This window comes from Fringilla coelebs, assembly GCF_963513975.1.
Source record: "Fringilla coelebs genome assembly, chromosome: 5".
NCBI classification, from domain to species: Eukaryota; Metazoa; Chordata; class Aves; order Passeriformes; family Fringillidae; genus Fringilla; species Fringilla coelebs.
This window is the reverse complement of record NC_140033.1, coordinates 38,677,838-38,694,640: the sequence shown is the minus strand read 5'-3', so window position 1 is coordinate 38,694,640 and position 16,803 is coordinate 38,677,838. Positions and strand designations below refer to the sequence as shown.

The following is a 16,803-nucleotide window of genomic DNA, read 5'->3' as shown; positions in this document are numbered from 1 at the left end:
GCTCGGGAAGGCTCGGGGCCGCGCCGCTCCTTCCGGGACGGCGGGAGGCGGTGCCACTCACCTGGTGCCGCCGGCGCTGTGCAGCGCCCGAGCCGCGGCCCCGCCGGGCGGGAGGTGAGCGCCGGCCGCTCTCGCCCCGCCCTGCTGCGCGCGGGAACGCGGCTCCCCGGGCAGGCAAGCGGGCGGCGGGGGGATGGCACCGGCTGACGGGGGATGGTACCCGATGGCCCGGGGCGAGGGACGGCGCTGCGCGGCCGTCGTGGCCGCAGCGGGCGGGCGGAGGAGGCGGGTACTGCCGGGCGGCCCCGCGCCGAGGGGTGAGGGGAGCCCCGGGGAGCGAGGGGCGCCGCGCCGGGGCCGGGCGCCGCGGTCCGAGCCATGGGAGCCGAGCGTGCGAGGGCGGGTAGTGATGGAGACCCGTCCCCTGGGGTCGGGGGCTTCCCGGGGAGTTCGGGAGGCGGCGGGACGGGGATGGTCAGTGCGGCGGGACGGCTCACGTCCCTTCTTTGTTTCTCTCTAGGGTGTTTGTGCCTCTCCGAGCCTCTCTCCCCGCCCCCGACTCTCCCGCCCCCGTCTCTCCCGCCCGACCCGCCGGGACCTCTCCTCTCCGGGCGGCAGCAGAGCCGCCTCAGGGCGGGCGGCGGCAGCGGTGCTGGTGGGGCGCTCTCGCCGTCCAGCCCGCCGGGAACATGGCGACTGGCGGCTACCGCAGCGCCGGGGGTAGCACCACGGACTTTCTGGAGGAATGGAAAGCCAAGCGGGAGAAGATGCGGGCGAAGCAGGCACCGCCGGCCCCGGGCGCACCGGGCGGGGGGGAGTCCCGTCCTGCGGGGGGCGGCCCCTCCTCCGAGCTGAACAACAATAACAACCTGCCCCCCGACCGCGCGGCGCCCCCCGCCGGCGGGGCGCTGAACTGCGTCAGCCTCGGCAGCGCCGCCCTGGGCCGCGGCGCCCCCGCCAAGGAGCCGCCGCCTCTCGCCGGGAGCCGCGGGACCGAGCCCGCCGCCGCACCGGGCTCCCCCGAGGGCGAGGAGAAGCTGGCCGCCAAGGGAAAGAGCTCGGGCCCCAGCGCCAGGAAGGGGAAGGGGCAGATCGAGAAGAGGAAGCTGAGGGAGAAGAGGAGGTCGACAGGTGTGGTGAACATCCCGGCCGCCGAGGTGAGCGGGGCCGGGGGGGCGCGGCCGCAGTGGAGCCGCCGCTGGGGGCGCCGGGCGCAGCCCCGGTGCTGCTGGCGAGCGTTCCCCGCCCGTGCCCGGGCCCCCCGCTCCAAGCGCGCTCCCTCCGCTGCGGGCAGCAGCGCCTGCCGGACGGACCGCGCGGGGGTCGGGGCAGGGCGGCGTCCCAAGCGACGGACAGATGAGGTGTCATTTATCCTAAATAAACTAGACTTGTCGTAACTTGCGACTTTTTTTTTTTTTTAGTAGCTTCTTGTCGACAGTAAGTTCAAACCTTTTGGAGGATCAAACTGAGACACGTGCCTGTTAAAGTATGGTCGAAATAATAGTAATGAGAGAAAACTGATTTATCAGGTTGGAATAGATGTTCAGGTGTAAATATTATTCAGTTTGGAACCCAGAAGAATTTCCTGCACTGGAAAAAATGTAGTGGTTTGAAGAGCATTTTTTTGAGGCAGAGGAAGATATTTTTATCAGCCAACACCACTGTCCTCTGCGGTTTGCTACTAGTATAAAAATCTGGCATTGATTTGTAATACTCCTAGAGGAATTCAGAAGAATGATAACTAAACTTTTAGCTTGTTTTGCAGTTAATAAGAAAGGCCACAGGAAACTGAACAGAGTTGGATTTCTGTCTACAGTTTTGAACTAGTAATGGTGATCACCATATTTTTGTAGAAAAAAGACTCTAGTTCTTCTGGTTAATATTATGGATTATTAAAGTAGGTCTAGAAAATTAAAGGTCTTTGTTTCTGAAGCAGCAGGAGAAGAGGAAATTGTGTTCTTCGCACCTGAAGTTACTAACCCTTGCTTGTGACATCCTAAGCACTTTCACAGCATACCCTTTCATGTGAGGTGGTCTTGGAAGGTTGAGAAGTGAGTTTCAGGAAGAGTAGAAATCTTTATAACTGTGGTTTTTGAGAACAATTACTTGCATACTCTTTAGTTTGAGGTAAAGAGTTTTGGCATAGGTCTTCAGTATTATTGTTTTGTAAAGTGGTGAATACAAGTGAAATATTTTAGGTTTTTTTTTCAGGGTGTGCAAGCCTCATATACTGTACCTTGTTTGTTTTATATGGACCCCCCTTAAATACCTGGCTCTTGTGCCTTTTACAGGAACCTTAAAATGCTGCATCTTCTCTAAGTGAGCTAGTCCTAGCCCAGTCAATAATGGTTGTGCACATTGCAGCCGGTGTTGTATGACATGATAATTTAGGGGTCTCTGTGGTGTACCCTGTCCCTACTTGTACTCTCTTTGGTTGGTTGGTTGGTTTTGAGCAGTGGGTTTCTTTTTGCTCTTTGGGACTAATGTCCCAGTTCTTTCAACTAGTTTTTCTAACTACTGTTCCTGTGGTAGTTTTCAGATGGTGTGGTTTGGGGTTTGGTTGTGGTTGGGGTTTCTGTTTGTTTGTTTTGTTAAAGTATTACTCAAAATGTGTCTTACTTTTCAGGAAAACACATTCCTTGCTCAGCAGCCATTAGAATCCTGTGTTTGAATTTGCTGCATTTTTAAGGATATCTTTATTTATTAAGGGTAACATATTTTGACATTGACAAACAAGTTCCCACCTGCTCCCTAAACTTTGCTGAGTGTTGCCACGTGTTGGCGCTTCTTGGAAACTTCTTGTACCTTTATACTAATTGCTTCTATAAGTGGCAATTAAGGATTTCATCACATTTTTGGGGTCAAATTTTAATAACTGTAGGTAACTGTTGTACAAGGTGTCATTGGAGAAGCTTGCTTGTAATAAGTGTTGCATTTTTTACCAGTATATACTTATGCAGAGCTATCTCTTTTCAGTATTTCGCCTTTCTTAAATGTTTTTATTCATTGCCACATGCATTCCTAAGAATTGTTTAGGTAGGGAACACTAGAGCATTCCTGGTTGTGAACAGCTTCAAAAACAGTCTCCAGTGTCAAGTGTGAGTACCTACTTACCGGTTAATGCTTTGCAGACTATTTACTTGTCTTTCATACAGCTCTGTAGTCATGAGAAAATGTTTTAAAGTATTGATTCAAGCTGGTCAGCTGAAAGTCTCAGACAAAAGAAGGCTGTGATGTAGATGATGGCTTGTTGGAGTAATCTGCAACACTCCAGTTTCTTGCTGTCTTTCTCACTTGATGCTAGGCATAGTTCACTGTGCAGTCAATACATAGTGACTTGGTAGTAGTAGTACACCCTGAATTTTAACACTTGTAGCTCTTCGTGGTGTATGTTTTAAAATTACTTCTTAGGAGATGTTATTTTAGAGCTTTACTGGGCATTTCATTGTCTTATTTTTCAAGAAAATAATTTTTGTAAGAATGAAGTAGACATTTTATGCTACATATCTCCCCTTTATGATCATCATGCCACTGTGGTGGAGACCGGTAAGATCCTCTGAAATGAAAGCTGGTACCTGTTGAAAAAATGCACTCCTAGAAGATACGAAGCGCCTAAAAGCTTTTCTGCCCAAAACTGAATACAAAAATAGGTTTTGCCCCAAAGAAGTAGGATTTAATTTCACTTGCAATGCAGCTGGAGAATTTATTGATAGGAAAGGTGGCAGAATAAGAACAGTTTTTGTTGTCTAAATTATCTTGAAACAGGCATGAAAAATGTTACTTATTAATGAGCTCCTGTTCAATGGGAAGGTAATAGGGCCAGTTCCTTAAAGAGTTCTGTGTCTTAACTGTATTTTGTATGGGTGTTGGTGGAGGACAGAAACCATAGTGGAAGCTGTGAAAACAGATGGTGACAGGTTGGAAATTGACAATGCTTTGTATTTAGATACTCCCATGATAAAAGTAAAGGCTGGTTTTTTACCTCTCAGCACTAGTGTTTATCTAAGTAATGGTGACTTTTGAAAATGTCAAATGTTGTTTCTTTCAGTGCTCATAGTTTCTTGGAAGTTGGATTTTGTCTAAATAGTAAGTGCTGTGGGATCTGGGTTTTGTTGGTTCAGAACAATTCTTCAGGTTGTAAAAGGTAACTGAATTATATGCAATTACCATTACTTTGTATGTTATCTTCCTTAAATATTAACTTTTATAACCGTTTTTAATTATGTTTGGAATAGGTTTCTCAGTTTGCAGGTACTCCCTTGATGCAGGTGTTCAGTTTATTTGCAGCATTTTTCTCATTTACAGTTGTGCTAATTGTGCTAATGCCTATTTAAGAAACACAGAGCTCCCATTATTCACTGACAGTGCTTTGTGAGGATCCATGTATAGGATAACAGTTATGTTTTGTATTGTTGTCATAATTATGTCCAGCTCCAAGCAAGCCATGCTGCACTGGAGAAACTGCAGCTTTACTTCTGTAACTTTACATTTGAGGATGAGCAAGGTTTGGTGTTGGGTTTTTTTTTTTTTTTGGTTTTGTTTGGTTTTGTGGGTTTTTTTTTTTTTTTTTTTTTTTTTTTTGTTTGTTTGTTTTTCCTGAACTCCAGAAAGGAGAATAACAAATATTTTGGTGGTTACCTTTTTTAAAAAGGTGTATATATAATCAAAATCTTGGTTCATTTAGGAAAGACAGTTGTATAGCTGGATTTTATGTAGTGTGTGCAGTATAGATCAAGTTTAAATTTTTACTTCACCAGATGGAACTCATCTAAGTTGGGAAGTGTTCTTTTGCTAATAACAAGATGATGAAGAATTTTGGAAGGTGTAAGGAACACTGATCTGTGTATTTTGTACCTGAGGCTGCCAGACCCAAGATACAAGAGTCGCCTGACCTGTTCGTGGGAAATACTGGAGTGAAAGGGAGAAGTGATTTAAATATGGACTCTGCAAAGGATGTTCAGCCAGTCTGTGTTTATCTCTTGTCTTATGAACAGCAGTAAAGATGCAACTTTTTGCATCCCCACTGATGGCTCCTTGTCAGGAGTCTGACTGTGTTTTTAGAAGGCAGTGCATGTGTGGTGCTTGGTAGGTGTCATACAGAACAACAACCTTGAAAGCAAGTAGAACAGTGAGTACTTTCTGTGGGGAAAGAGAGTTCCTGCTACTAAAGAAGTCCAGTGTGCTCAGTTGAGACTAACAGAAAGTTGCTGTGTTCCAGTTGGAAAAATGTCAAGAAAATTTAAGTGCTGCATATGTCAGGCGTAGCAATTACTGTGTGTGTTGTAAAGGAATTGAAATCCTTCTCTGAATGGCTGGAAAATAGAGAGAGGAGTACTGGCTGTTGAGCTCTTTTGATTAGAAGTTTGCCTTCAGCATTATCTTTCCTAGTGATTCCCCACCTGAGGATTAAAGTGTCTTCATGTTATAGCTTGAGATTAATGAGGTAGTGTCTTTCCATTGTCTAACATTGGTTGTGTTGTAAAACAACTTGTTTGGTTTTGTGTGTATTGAGGAAAAAAGAGCCTCAATAAGGTGGTTGTTCAGAGTACTAGAAAAAACCCCTGCATCTGACCGATATGCTTACCATTCATGCAGATGTAGTAGTGTTATAGTGGAAGTCTGAAATATATTTATTTTATCTGGACAACCATTCATGACAGGTTAGACTGTTCTCTTGCTGGCTTTGTCTAGTGAACCCATCTTACTAGGATTCCATTTATGGTTCTTCCTTCAGATGTGGCAGGGTGAATAGAAACATTTTCAGGTTCTGATAGAAGAGTTGTATTAACATTGTTTATATCCAGTTTGTTTTGCTTTTAATGCCTTTGGAAATTCTGATTTTGACCAAGTCTCCTGAAAACACCTGTTCAATGGGCATATTTTCTTCTTTCCATCTTTTTTTAGCACGTGATAAGCTTATCCTTATTTTTTTCAAGTTTTGTTTTGTTTAAGAATATGCTTTAATATCCTGACATAGCTAGGTACTGGAAGTTATTTGTCAAAAAAACGCAATCACAACTAAATTTGTTAAAAACTTAAAGGTCTGGAAAACTTTCAATCCCAGAATCCATGTAGCAGCTATTAATTAACTGTGTGTGTACCTTCCAAGCCTGGTGTGCCCATCCTGTTGCTTATCACTGGCAAGCCTGAGAGAAAACCAGGTTTGCATGTGATAAGCAGTGGAACTGTTTGGCAAAATTGGATGGACTGTGTGCTTATGAGGTCCACCAGTCATCCCCATGAGGTGTTGTGTACAAGGAACTGCGCTTGAAACGTTTCTACACTGACGCACACGGCAAGAGGAACAAGGAAGAGGAGCTTCCTTAATCCCAGAGATGTGACATCATTGGTACAAGTGAAACCTGGTGGGATGAGTCCTGTGACTGCTGTGTTACAATTACAAGCTCTTCAGGAGAGATGAGGCAGGGAAGGTGAGGTGAAGAGGTGACATAGGTAGTAGAGGGGCTGAAATGTATGGAGCTAGGAGTTGGCAGCAGCACAGTTGAGTGCTACTGAGTAAGGATTAAGGGACAAATTTCATTGTGGAAGTCTTCTGTAGGCAACCCAGCCAGGATGACAGCACTGATGAATTATCCTCTAAGGAGCTAAGGAATATCTATAAATCAGCCACCCTTGTTCTTATGGGGGACCTTAACTTGCCAGATGTTAACTGGGAGCACCACACAGCTGCTACAAACAGGTCCAGAAGATTTCTAGAGCACTTGGATGGTAACCTGATATAGATGCTAATGGAGTTTCCTTGGAAAGGGGCCCTTCTTGATTTGTTGCCTTCATCAGAGTGGGGCTTGTGAGTGGAGTGGATTAATTGGTCTGTGGCTGTCTTGGCCCCAGTGACCAGGAAGCGATCAAGTTTAAAATGGTCATGAGGAGAGCAGAGGCTGCTCAGGGAACTGGTAAGGTCACTGAGATGCTTTTGAAGGTGCTGTGGTCTAACAGTGCTGGTCACTTCACTACCACCTTTCTAAGAGTACAGAAGCAGGTAACTTGAAAATGTTGGAAGTCAAGCATGTGAGACAAAGGGCTAACTTGTCTGAGCAGGGATCATCTTCTGCAGCTAAGGCAAAAAGGAAACTATATGTCCAGTGGAAGCAATGTTCATGGACGTGGGAAGATTACAAAGATGCTTTTTCATCTCTGTGGGGAGAAAATTTGTGTAGCTAAAGCTCAGTCAGAATTGAAGCTGGCCTGAACTGTGGGAGACAGTAGAAAGGGCTTTCTAAAATATGCTAATAGCAAAAGGCAGTGCAGAAATAATATATGTGATGAAGATGGTCACCTCAAAAAATGGAATGCAGACATAGCAGAGACATTTAATTGTTTCTTCACTTCAGTCTTCAACACTAGTGGTGGCCTCTTGGTGTCGCAGTGCCCTGAGCTGGAGAACCATGACTGTGAGAATGATTAACTCCCAGTGGAGTAGAGGATTTGCTTTTCCAGCTGAATCCCTTGACATCTATGAGACCTGATGGAGTTCATCCAAGGGTACTCAGAGAGCTGGCTGATGTCATCACAAGGCCTCTCTGAATGATTCTTAAATGGTCTCAGGAATCTGAAAAGGTCCCAATCAACTGGAACAAATGCCCCAATTTTCCAGAAGGGCCAGAAGGATGCCCCTGGTAACCACAGGTCTCTCAGTTTCACTTCAGTTTCTGGTAAAATTATGGAGAGGATTATGTCGGGGGTTATTGAGAAACACCTGGAGGACAGTGCAGTCATGGGGTCACAGCCAGCACAGGTTCATGAGGGGCAAATCCTGATTGTCAAACTGAATTTCCTTTTTTGACAAGGTAACTCTCCAGTTGTGATCTTTTTGGATTTCAGTAAAGCTGTTGATAATGTCTGTCACAGTATCCTTCTGGACAAAATGTCCAACACACAGCTGGATAAACACGTCATGTGGTGGGTTAGCAACTGTGAGCAAAGGGTTGTGGTGAATGGAGTTACATTAGGTGGTGGCCTGTCACTAGTAGGGCTCTGCAGGGCTCATCCTTGGCCCTGTGCTCTTCAACATCTTCATGAATGACTTGGACACAGGACTGCAAGGAATGCTAAGTAAATTTGTTGACGGCACTGAGTTGGGAGGAGCTGTTTATTGGCATGAAGGCAGAGGGACATTGGCAAATAAAAGGGCTGGGCTGCTACCAACCCTATGAAGTTTAAAAATTGTGGGTGCTGCATTCTGCACCTGGGATGGGGCAACCCTGGATGTATGGACAAACTGGGGAATGTAACACTGGAGAGCAGCCCTGTGGAAAAGGACCTGGGGGTCCTGGTTGATGGCAAGTTGGAAGGGCCACTGTTGATTAATTCCATACAAGTTTGTACTGAGTTCTTAAAACTATATGCAGTTTACACTTACTACATTTATGTAAACTCATGTATGGTTTTCTCTGCAACTTCTTTTCCCCCAAGGCTGGAGTTGTGTATTTAAATAATTTCATTTGGAAGACTAAGTGGGTGACTTATTTTTTGTGCTACACAAGGTCATGGGAAATTAAAATCAAAACCACAAGCCTGATGTTTTATTTCAGGATTTTACTGTATTTGATCGTCTTCCATGTTGCTATGAAGAAATGAATGGAACATTTAGGTCTTTCTTACTCCAGGACTTAAAATCTTATATTTAACTCTGTTGTGTAGTCTTACCATGTAATAATCACATCAGCTTAGATGGTAGCTATGTTTGGTACAAAAATACAAGAACATCATCCTGAGTTAAGGTAAGCTTAAAAAAATAAATTAACCTAAAAAAAAAACCTCAGAGAGACAAAAGTTATGCTGTGTCATCTGCAATTTTAACCTATCTTAATTCTCAACTGTTACTCACCTTCAAACAAATAAACAACAACAAAAAAGTGCTAGGTATGGGCTTCCCACAATGTTTTATTGATTTAATTGATTTTCTTCATCTGAAACCTAAGTGACTGATATCTTTTAAGTCAGAAGCTTTTTAGTAGGTGAGAGACTTGTGGAAGCATAGTTCAGTGGAGTGCTGGGTGTTTTCTTTGGGTAGGCATTGAATCTAAGTGTAATTAAAGCTGAAAGGAACCTCAGGAGGTCTTTAATTCAGCCTTGTTGCATCCAGTCAGATCTTGAAAATCTCCAAGGATGAAGTCTTCACAGCTTCTTTGGGCAATGCTACCAGGATGTGACTGTCCCTGAAATGACAGTGTTTTCCTTTCTTTCCATCTGTCCTTTACATTTACTTCCATTGTCTCCTGCACTGCTGCAAAGAGCCTAGGTTTATACTTGGTGTCTGCCTGGAACAGTTGGAAAATATATGATTTGGTTTTTTGGAAGAGCAACAATCTAGATGGGCAGAAATAGGTGATATAACAAGATGTGAGGTACAAAGACAGGGTAGCTGGGCAAAATGCATGCAGCACTCATATGTGGAAAAGGTGTTGTGAAATAACAGCTGATTGTAAGTGTGGTGTCTGAGCCACATACATCTGTGAGGTGTGTGAAAGTCCACAACGGTAGGCAGGAGCCAAGGAAGCAGTAATGGGAATTCCCCTCTTTCACTCTTCCTCCTCTCAGCACTTTCTGACCTTGCTACTTATTTTTGTGAATTAGAGGAACTTGTTCATGTCCTGCTTGTCCACTGTAGTTACTGGTACATGTTTTATGACCTGTTTTCCATGCAATATGCAGTTTAGTGTTTGTAGGAACATGGGATTTCATCTGAAACATGCACTCATCTGGATTGGTCTCTTCCAAATGTATGCTGTTTGTAAAGCTCTTTAGCTTAATTTCTTCTCTCTGTGCACCAGTAAAATCAGACTAATTGTAGTGTGTCTGACTAAAGAACCACCTTGCTCAGTGTCCTGCTCCTGCCATGGCCATAATCAGACCCATAGGAAAAAGTCTGCAGAAATGTTGTCTGGTATTTCTTGGAAGATAGTTTTCTAGCCACTTGGCAGTTTTCATCTCAAAGACTTGCAACACTGTATAGAAATTGCTAAATTGACAGAAATTAACATGAATTTATGTGCAAAATACTTGTTCTGTGTCCTCTTCAACTTGTGTAAACTGTTAGTAAACAAAACATCAGCTGACAGTGAGGTCCACATTTCTAAGAACTCTCCTAGATGATGAGATACCTGTCTATAATTATTTCCTTCTCTTCCCTGCAGAAACTCAGTGTGGTATCTGTAAGCCTCATGTAATGATCCCTGTTCACCAGTTACTGTATATATTCCTCAAGATTGTTGAGCTTCTGAAAGATGACCTTTATTGCAGAGTTTAGGAGCTAATTAATATTCTGGTACTCTGACAGATTATGAAACAAAGTGGACATCAAAAATGGCTTAAACCAACAATATAGGGTGAGCAGCCATTTCAAAAGAGTTCTAGGAACTCTTAGTCTGCTTTTAGAACAAATTTAATCTGAATACTCCCAGGATGCAATGAACGGAGTAATCAGTGATACAAAGTATAATTTCAGTTTCTTCCATAGCTATGCATTTTGTTTTGCAGGTTGAACTAGGAATTATTATTAATATTGATTAATTAATGAGGGCTTTGCTCAGCCAGAACTATGCCAGTGCCTTATTAGCCTTAGTTGTTTGAAGTTTGGCAGTGGTTGTGCTTGTAGTCTGTGTCCCAGACTGTTACTCACAGATTGAGATGGAGTGTGCGTATTTTTTATTTGTGGCAATGAAGTTTAACAGTTATAGACTAAATCCAATCTGAAATAGGACCATGACTTCATTTTTTCAACAAGTCTGATATCAAGAGTCATATTGATCCCTAGTCAGAAAACAGTGCTTAGCAGTGTGAGTAAGGACTCATACCTCTGTTAACAGAGCAAGTCTCCTCATTTTGTCTTGTATAATACACATTCTTCAGAATGTAGGAAAACAGCCTGGAAGCCAGCAAAGATTCCATGTGTGACTGCTCTGTTCTTTGTACTTTAGTAACTATTATCTTTTCACAGGTAATATTTAATAATTCGTCTTATTTCCTGAAGCTGGTAGCTGCTACAGGTGCCTCTAGAACACAAAGTCAAAAGCTGATCTTTATTTGTTTGTAGTTTGTTTTCTTTTGAGGAGTAGTTTTGAGTAAGATCTGTTTTGAGTAAAGATCTAGGTGTTTTGGAATGTGGAAATTGGAGTGGAACATGGAAGTGCTTGGTCCTGTAGAAAATTATGGTTTAGACCTGTGCTAAAGGAGTTGTTTAACTTCTGTCTGTTACACAGCCGTATTTAGGGTTACCATTTCTTCCTTCCTATAAAAGCTCTGAGGTCCTTTTGTAAAAAGTTCTCTTTAAATTAATGGACTAACTTCAAGATAAAATATTGTGTGTGTGTGTGTGTCTGTAATGTGGTGCTTCAAAGGATGATTGTATGACACTGTCATTTCAGTTAGACAAAACCTAAAAAATCTGCAAAATTATGAGAAATGCTGAAAGATTTAAAAACTGAATGTAGAGACATTTGATTGAGCAGTCCTTTGTTTTTATTATTTTAGAAAAATAGCTGAAGATATGATGAATTTAGATGGTCCACATTATTTTCTTTTGTATTTTAAATTACATTCATTTATGCTATATTAAGCTGAGAAGAGGTAAAGGATATGTTTGGAGCTTAAATCATTAGTTAATGATTTGTCATTGTTTTTCAAGATGTTTGAGCCTAGAAAATAGTCACATTTCTTTCACAAAGGTGAAAGACTGTAGGAATGTCAGAAATGTAGTAGTTTTTCAGATTTGGAATTCTACAGCCAAATGTTTAAGAAGCATATATTTGGTGTGTTAAGTACTTTGATAAAGCATTCCAATGAAGTATATTGGAATTGGGCACTTTGAGCATTCTTAACAATTAAATTAGGGACCTGCACTTGACAACCAAATAAATATTTAGGTGCCAGCATTCAGATACTTCTGAATGGCATAGCTAGAATTTCATTGGTCCTAATGCATCTGTCAAAGAATTTCCTATTCAGCCTATTTCTCTACTCTTTTGATCTCTTACTCATAGATTTGAAAAAGGACAAAGTCTGTAGTACTTTTTAATGGCTAGAAAGATGGCTAGAAAGTCATAGAAACCCTAAAGGTAATTTTGTGAAAATAGAAATAAGCTAAAAATTAACAAGTGAGATACTCGGTATCCTCTTGAAGATGATGTGCATTGTAATTACCTTGTGTGAAATACTGCACCTCAGGAAGTTGACAGCAAAATATAGGAATTATTTTTAGCCTGAGGCAGAAACTGAGGAGCATCTCCTTATCTGACAATCTTCTTTAGTCTAAAACATAAATGGGTGTTTTAATATATCCCATTTGTGGGCTTGCTTCTTCCTTTCATTTAAAAAAAATTTGGGGCTTGTCAGATGTCAGATCAGTTTTTGTCAAAGTTACCCAGAGGCTATTTGAATGCAGGTGTTGCTAAGCAGCTCAATACAAAAAACCACTTCTCATAGCATATTACATTTTTTATGAGATGCAAGAATGTTTCAGAATCAAACCAAGAATTTGGAAATATTGATCTATTTTTGCATGCATGGTGTATTCATAGCTGCCAATCTTCTTTCCTTTTTGATTTTCCTTTTTTTCTTTTTTTTTTTTTTTTTTTGTGGTCTATTTATTTAGAATGATCTGGAGGTTGTATGTTTTTGTGTTCTAAAGCTTTCATCACTTACTGCTGGCATGAGCAGAGAGACCAGAAAATGAGATTTGAAGCCTGGATTACGTACATTGTGCAAGCTATCAGTTAATATCTATTCCATTATTATAAGCGTAAGCATCCCTACAGCCTTGTATTTTGGTGCTACAGCTTATTAATTTAGGTTGAGAATAGCTGTTCTTCTGTTTTGAGATCCTCCTTGGATCAAGTGGAAGGACCAGGATGGTGCTCAGGCACTGCTGAACTTATCAATAAATCATGCTGACCTTACGTGACTCTATCTGGAAATAATGCAAAATGTGGGTATTCAAATGTCATACAGTGATGTTCAAGCTGGCTCTCAGACCTTTGGATGTCAGTGTTGCTTCCCACTTAGAGTGTTTGGTGGGCTTGCCACTACATTGTGTAAGTACAGCTGGTTTTGCATAAGTGCAGGTTGTGCACCTGGTGCTTGGGTTTGAGGTCTGTCTATCAGATCTCAGTTTGGAAGGAGCAATATTAAAAAGAATAGCTTTTGTAACACTTTGGCAGAATGGAATGGTTTCTGTCCATTTAAAATATATCTGTAAAAATCTTTGTTTAAATATGCTTGCATTTTTTAGTCTGAGGCAGAAACTGAGGAGCAATTTAGTAGATTTACTGAAGTCACAGTAAATAACAAAAAAAGGCTAAACTGAAGGATAAGTTCAAGATGTGTCTGTCTTGTAATATGTTACAGAACTTCAACAAAGATGACAAATGTCCTGATATTTAAAAAAGCAGATGATAAGGAAAGATAGCTAACTACAGATATAGTTTAGAAGAGATAATTTTATTGTTGTGTGTGGACAGAATTTATGAATATGATAAATAAAAAGCAGCTCACTAAGCAGGGGTGATTTTTCTGTTGTGCTGTTGATTGGTTTATTTTTATCTTTTGTTTTAGCTTTTTGGTCTCTTGAATGCATGTTGTATCCAGTGCTCATACTTGCATATAAGATGGTATTTATAAAGCCTTTTGCATTTCTTCCTAGTCTGGAGACTGAGATAAACTTTTTTGAAAAATGCTGGGAGAAACCAGGCAGGGTTGCGTAAGTGTTAACTGTTTTAAATCTGCAGTGACTATATGGCTGGACTTTCCCTTCATTTTCCATAGCACCTCTAAAATGAGTATGGGATAGATAAAATTTGTATTGGAAAAAAGATGTCAGCACATGATAAAGAGAAAGTAGAGCAGCAGGATTTCAGTGTCAGAAGGGAAAAAGAAAAGTATGTTCCAGTCAAGTTGTATATTATTGTTTTTTAATTATAGATTCTGAAATGGAGGGTATGTTACAGCCATTCTTAAAACACGGGTGACCAAAATTTTTGTTCATATAAATGCGTATGAATCTAAGCTTAAATATGAAAATCAGTTTGGTTACATTTATATGAGCCAGTATTGAAAATTAAAATTTTAAATACACCTCTTTATTTCTCTATGAAATTGAATTGGTAGCATTTATGCAACCTGTAGTTCAGGGTAGAGATCTAAATCTGAAATAAATGGTAGAGTCTTTTTTTTTCCCATTTGGTTGTTTGCCACAGTCATTGGTTCTGCCTGGCAGGACTCCAGTGGAAGCTTGGAGGAACTGTATGAACTAGGATCTGTGGCTGGACTAGTATTTGGTCAGTATCAAAAGTTAATTAGCAAAAAGGAAGTAAGGCCTCTAAAATATTTTTCCACAGTTTTAAATGGATTTTTTTTCCAATATCATCTACTTCTATTCAACTTACAGAATTAAGATTTTTCTGTCCTTTTGTGCAGGGATGGTTCTTCTGCTTGGACACTGTTTATTAGGAAGCTGCACTAATTAATCATGAATGAATGCCCTAAAATATCACTGGATATGTTCTGCCATAAAGGGGTTTCTACTAGGGATTACAGATGCTGCCTTATATCTGGAACTCCGTCTGGACCATGATTTTCTAGCTGTCTTCATGTGCATGAACTATTTGTAGGCCAGCACTCTGTGAACTTCATAGATGATGGGATATAAGAAGAGAGCTCAGAGGGAGTGGTGCTGGCTTGGGGAACCAAGTACCCTGAATGGGATATGTGCATGCTGAGTGAGATGGGAAGCTGCCTGTCCAGACAAAGAAGCTTGGAGGATATAGTGGTAGGTCACAGATGTTTGTGCCGAGGGATAGCCACCAGACTCTGAATTCAGCTTTGCATCTAGAACCAAAGTAAGTGCAGTTGGTTTCATTTGAAAAGTCTTGGCTTTGAATCAGCTGCAGGTCCAAGGAAGGACATGTTTTCTCTGTGATAGGCAGCCCTTCCAAAGAGGACTATAAATAATGTCATGTAGTTATGGAAATACATTCCTTGAAATATTTTACTTTTGAGAAAATTACGAATTTTCTCGTCAGTGTTTTCATGTGTTAGCAGCTACTGGTACAAGTTGATTTGAAAGATGCAATTGTAACTGAAAATGAAAATTTCTTGGGAACAGAAGAAAAGTCATCACTTTATTTTCTCACTGTTTTTACTTCTAAGAACTTGACTTAAATTTTAGGTGGCATGCCTCGTGTCTGTAAGAGGACATTCCCTTTACTGGTTGTAGCCACAGGTTTTATTTAACAAGAACAGTCTCAGAATGGCATGTTCAGTCGTGCCTTAACTGTATGACAAACAAAATGCCTGAAGCACATGGAGATAACAGCAAATGGGGACTGTATTCTAGCAAAGAGACACTGGCTCATTAAACAATCGTGTTCGTCCCTGGTATTCTAACCCTTTCTTTTCTTTCTCCTCTCAAAATTCTGGTACTGCCAGTATCTGCAGATAGTATACTCCAGCAATTAAGAGGTGAAAGGATGTGAAGCCTATATGCCTGACAAGTTCATTTAAGGTAAAAACATGTTACACCAATACAACTTTTCCTATTGATCAGTGAGGGTATTTAATTTGTAACAAGTCTTTTTCCCAAAGTACAACAATGAAAAACCCTACTTAAAATGCACCCATTTGAAGTGTAGCTAGCAATCTTCAGAAGTCCTTTTGTGCGTGTATAATGAAGGAAAGTAGGAGGGAGGATAAAAGCTAGAATAATCTTCAAGGTTTAGTTTTAAAACTTCATCTTAAAGATGGAAAAAAAAGGAGTAGAGGTACTGGTATTTGAGCCTTTGTTTGGCTTCATTTAGAGTAAGCAGGTAGATTTTCTATTTTACAAAGTAGCTGGTTGCTTTATTTCTGATTTATTTTGTAGCCTGATCCTCCATTTATCTTAGTAATTTGTTTCTGACTAATATTTTAATAGCCTGTTAGCTACCATGTCCACTTCTGTAATCAATGTATGATTTATTGTTGTTCATTCTTTAGTGTAGTATCCAATTTAATTAAATGAGATTGACTGTTTTCGTTATTTGTGGTAGCTATTTAACTCTTAATTTCACCAAAACTCCTGGGTGTATGCTTCTAGGGATTTATTTCTGTTTATTTCTTCGTGTCTTCATTCTCAGTACAAGTTTGTAATGTTTATGCAAAGGTCTATACTTGTAGAAAAAATTTTTATTAAATTATCTTTTGGAGTTTTAATGGATTTTTTTTTTAAAGATTCTGTGCTGGGAACTTTAAAATAAAACATCCTTTCAGCCTTTGAATGCGTTTTGCATGCCTTGGACTTTTTTTGTGTCTCCAGGTATGTCTGAGGTAGAGCAAAGGTCAAATGTTAACCATCTCCTCAAGTTACATTTCAGATTAAGAAGACATGAATGTCAGGAATTTGCAGGATTGAGTTTAGTGAGGCCAGTAATGTCAAAGTATTAGCTGAAAAAGTGAGGAGGGGAAGAAGGGAATGTGGCAAGAGGGAGGGGAGTATTTTGCAGATACTTAAATGTTCTTCACCCAGGGCAGACAGTGTGTTACATGGGATCTCAGAACGGGTGGTGTTGGGATGAAAAAGTGTGTTGTGTGTATTTTACTTAAAAATTAGCTTTACTAGTTAATTTTTGTCTCTGAACAAAATTAGCATTTATTGCTGCTTGGATGTTTTTTTATTTGTTTACTTTTTGTCAAATGTTTTAACACCTTTGAAAGTCTGAAAGTGTGATCATGGATATTTAGGTTTTTGGGTTTTTTAGGTTTTTTTTCTTTTTTTAATTGGGAAGCTTTGCAAGAATGTGCTTATTTTCT

General features: G+C 40.9%; 1 protein-coding gene across 1 annotated transcript in view; it reads left to right on the top strand.

Moving 5' to 3' along the window:
* The first annotated feature begins 683 nt into the window (after nucleotides 1-683).
* The window catches only part of PAWR (pro-apoptotic WT1 regulator), a 69,513-nt gene continuing 53,393 nt past the window's right edge, over nucleotides 684-16,803 (top strand). Inside the window, exon 1 of the mRNA XM_084206032.1 lies at nucleotides 684-1,157. Coding sequence (XP_084062158.1) covers nucleotides 690-1,157 — 468 coding nt within the window. The 5' untranslated portion in view covers nucleotides 684-689. The remainder of the gene's footprint in view (nucleotides 1,158-16,803) is intronic.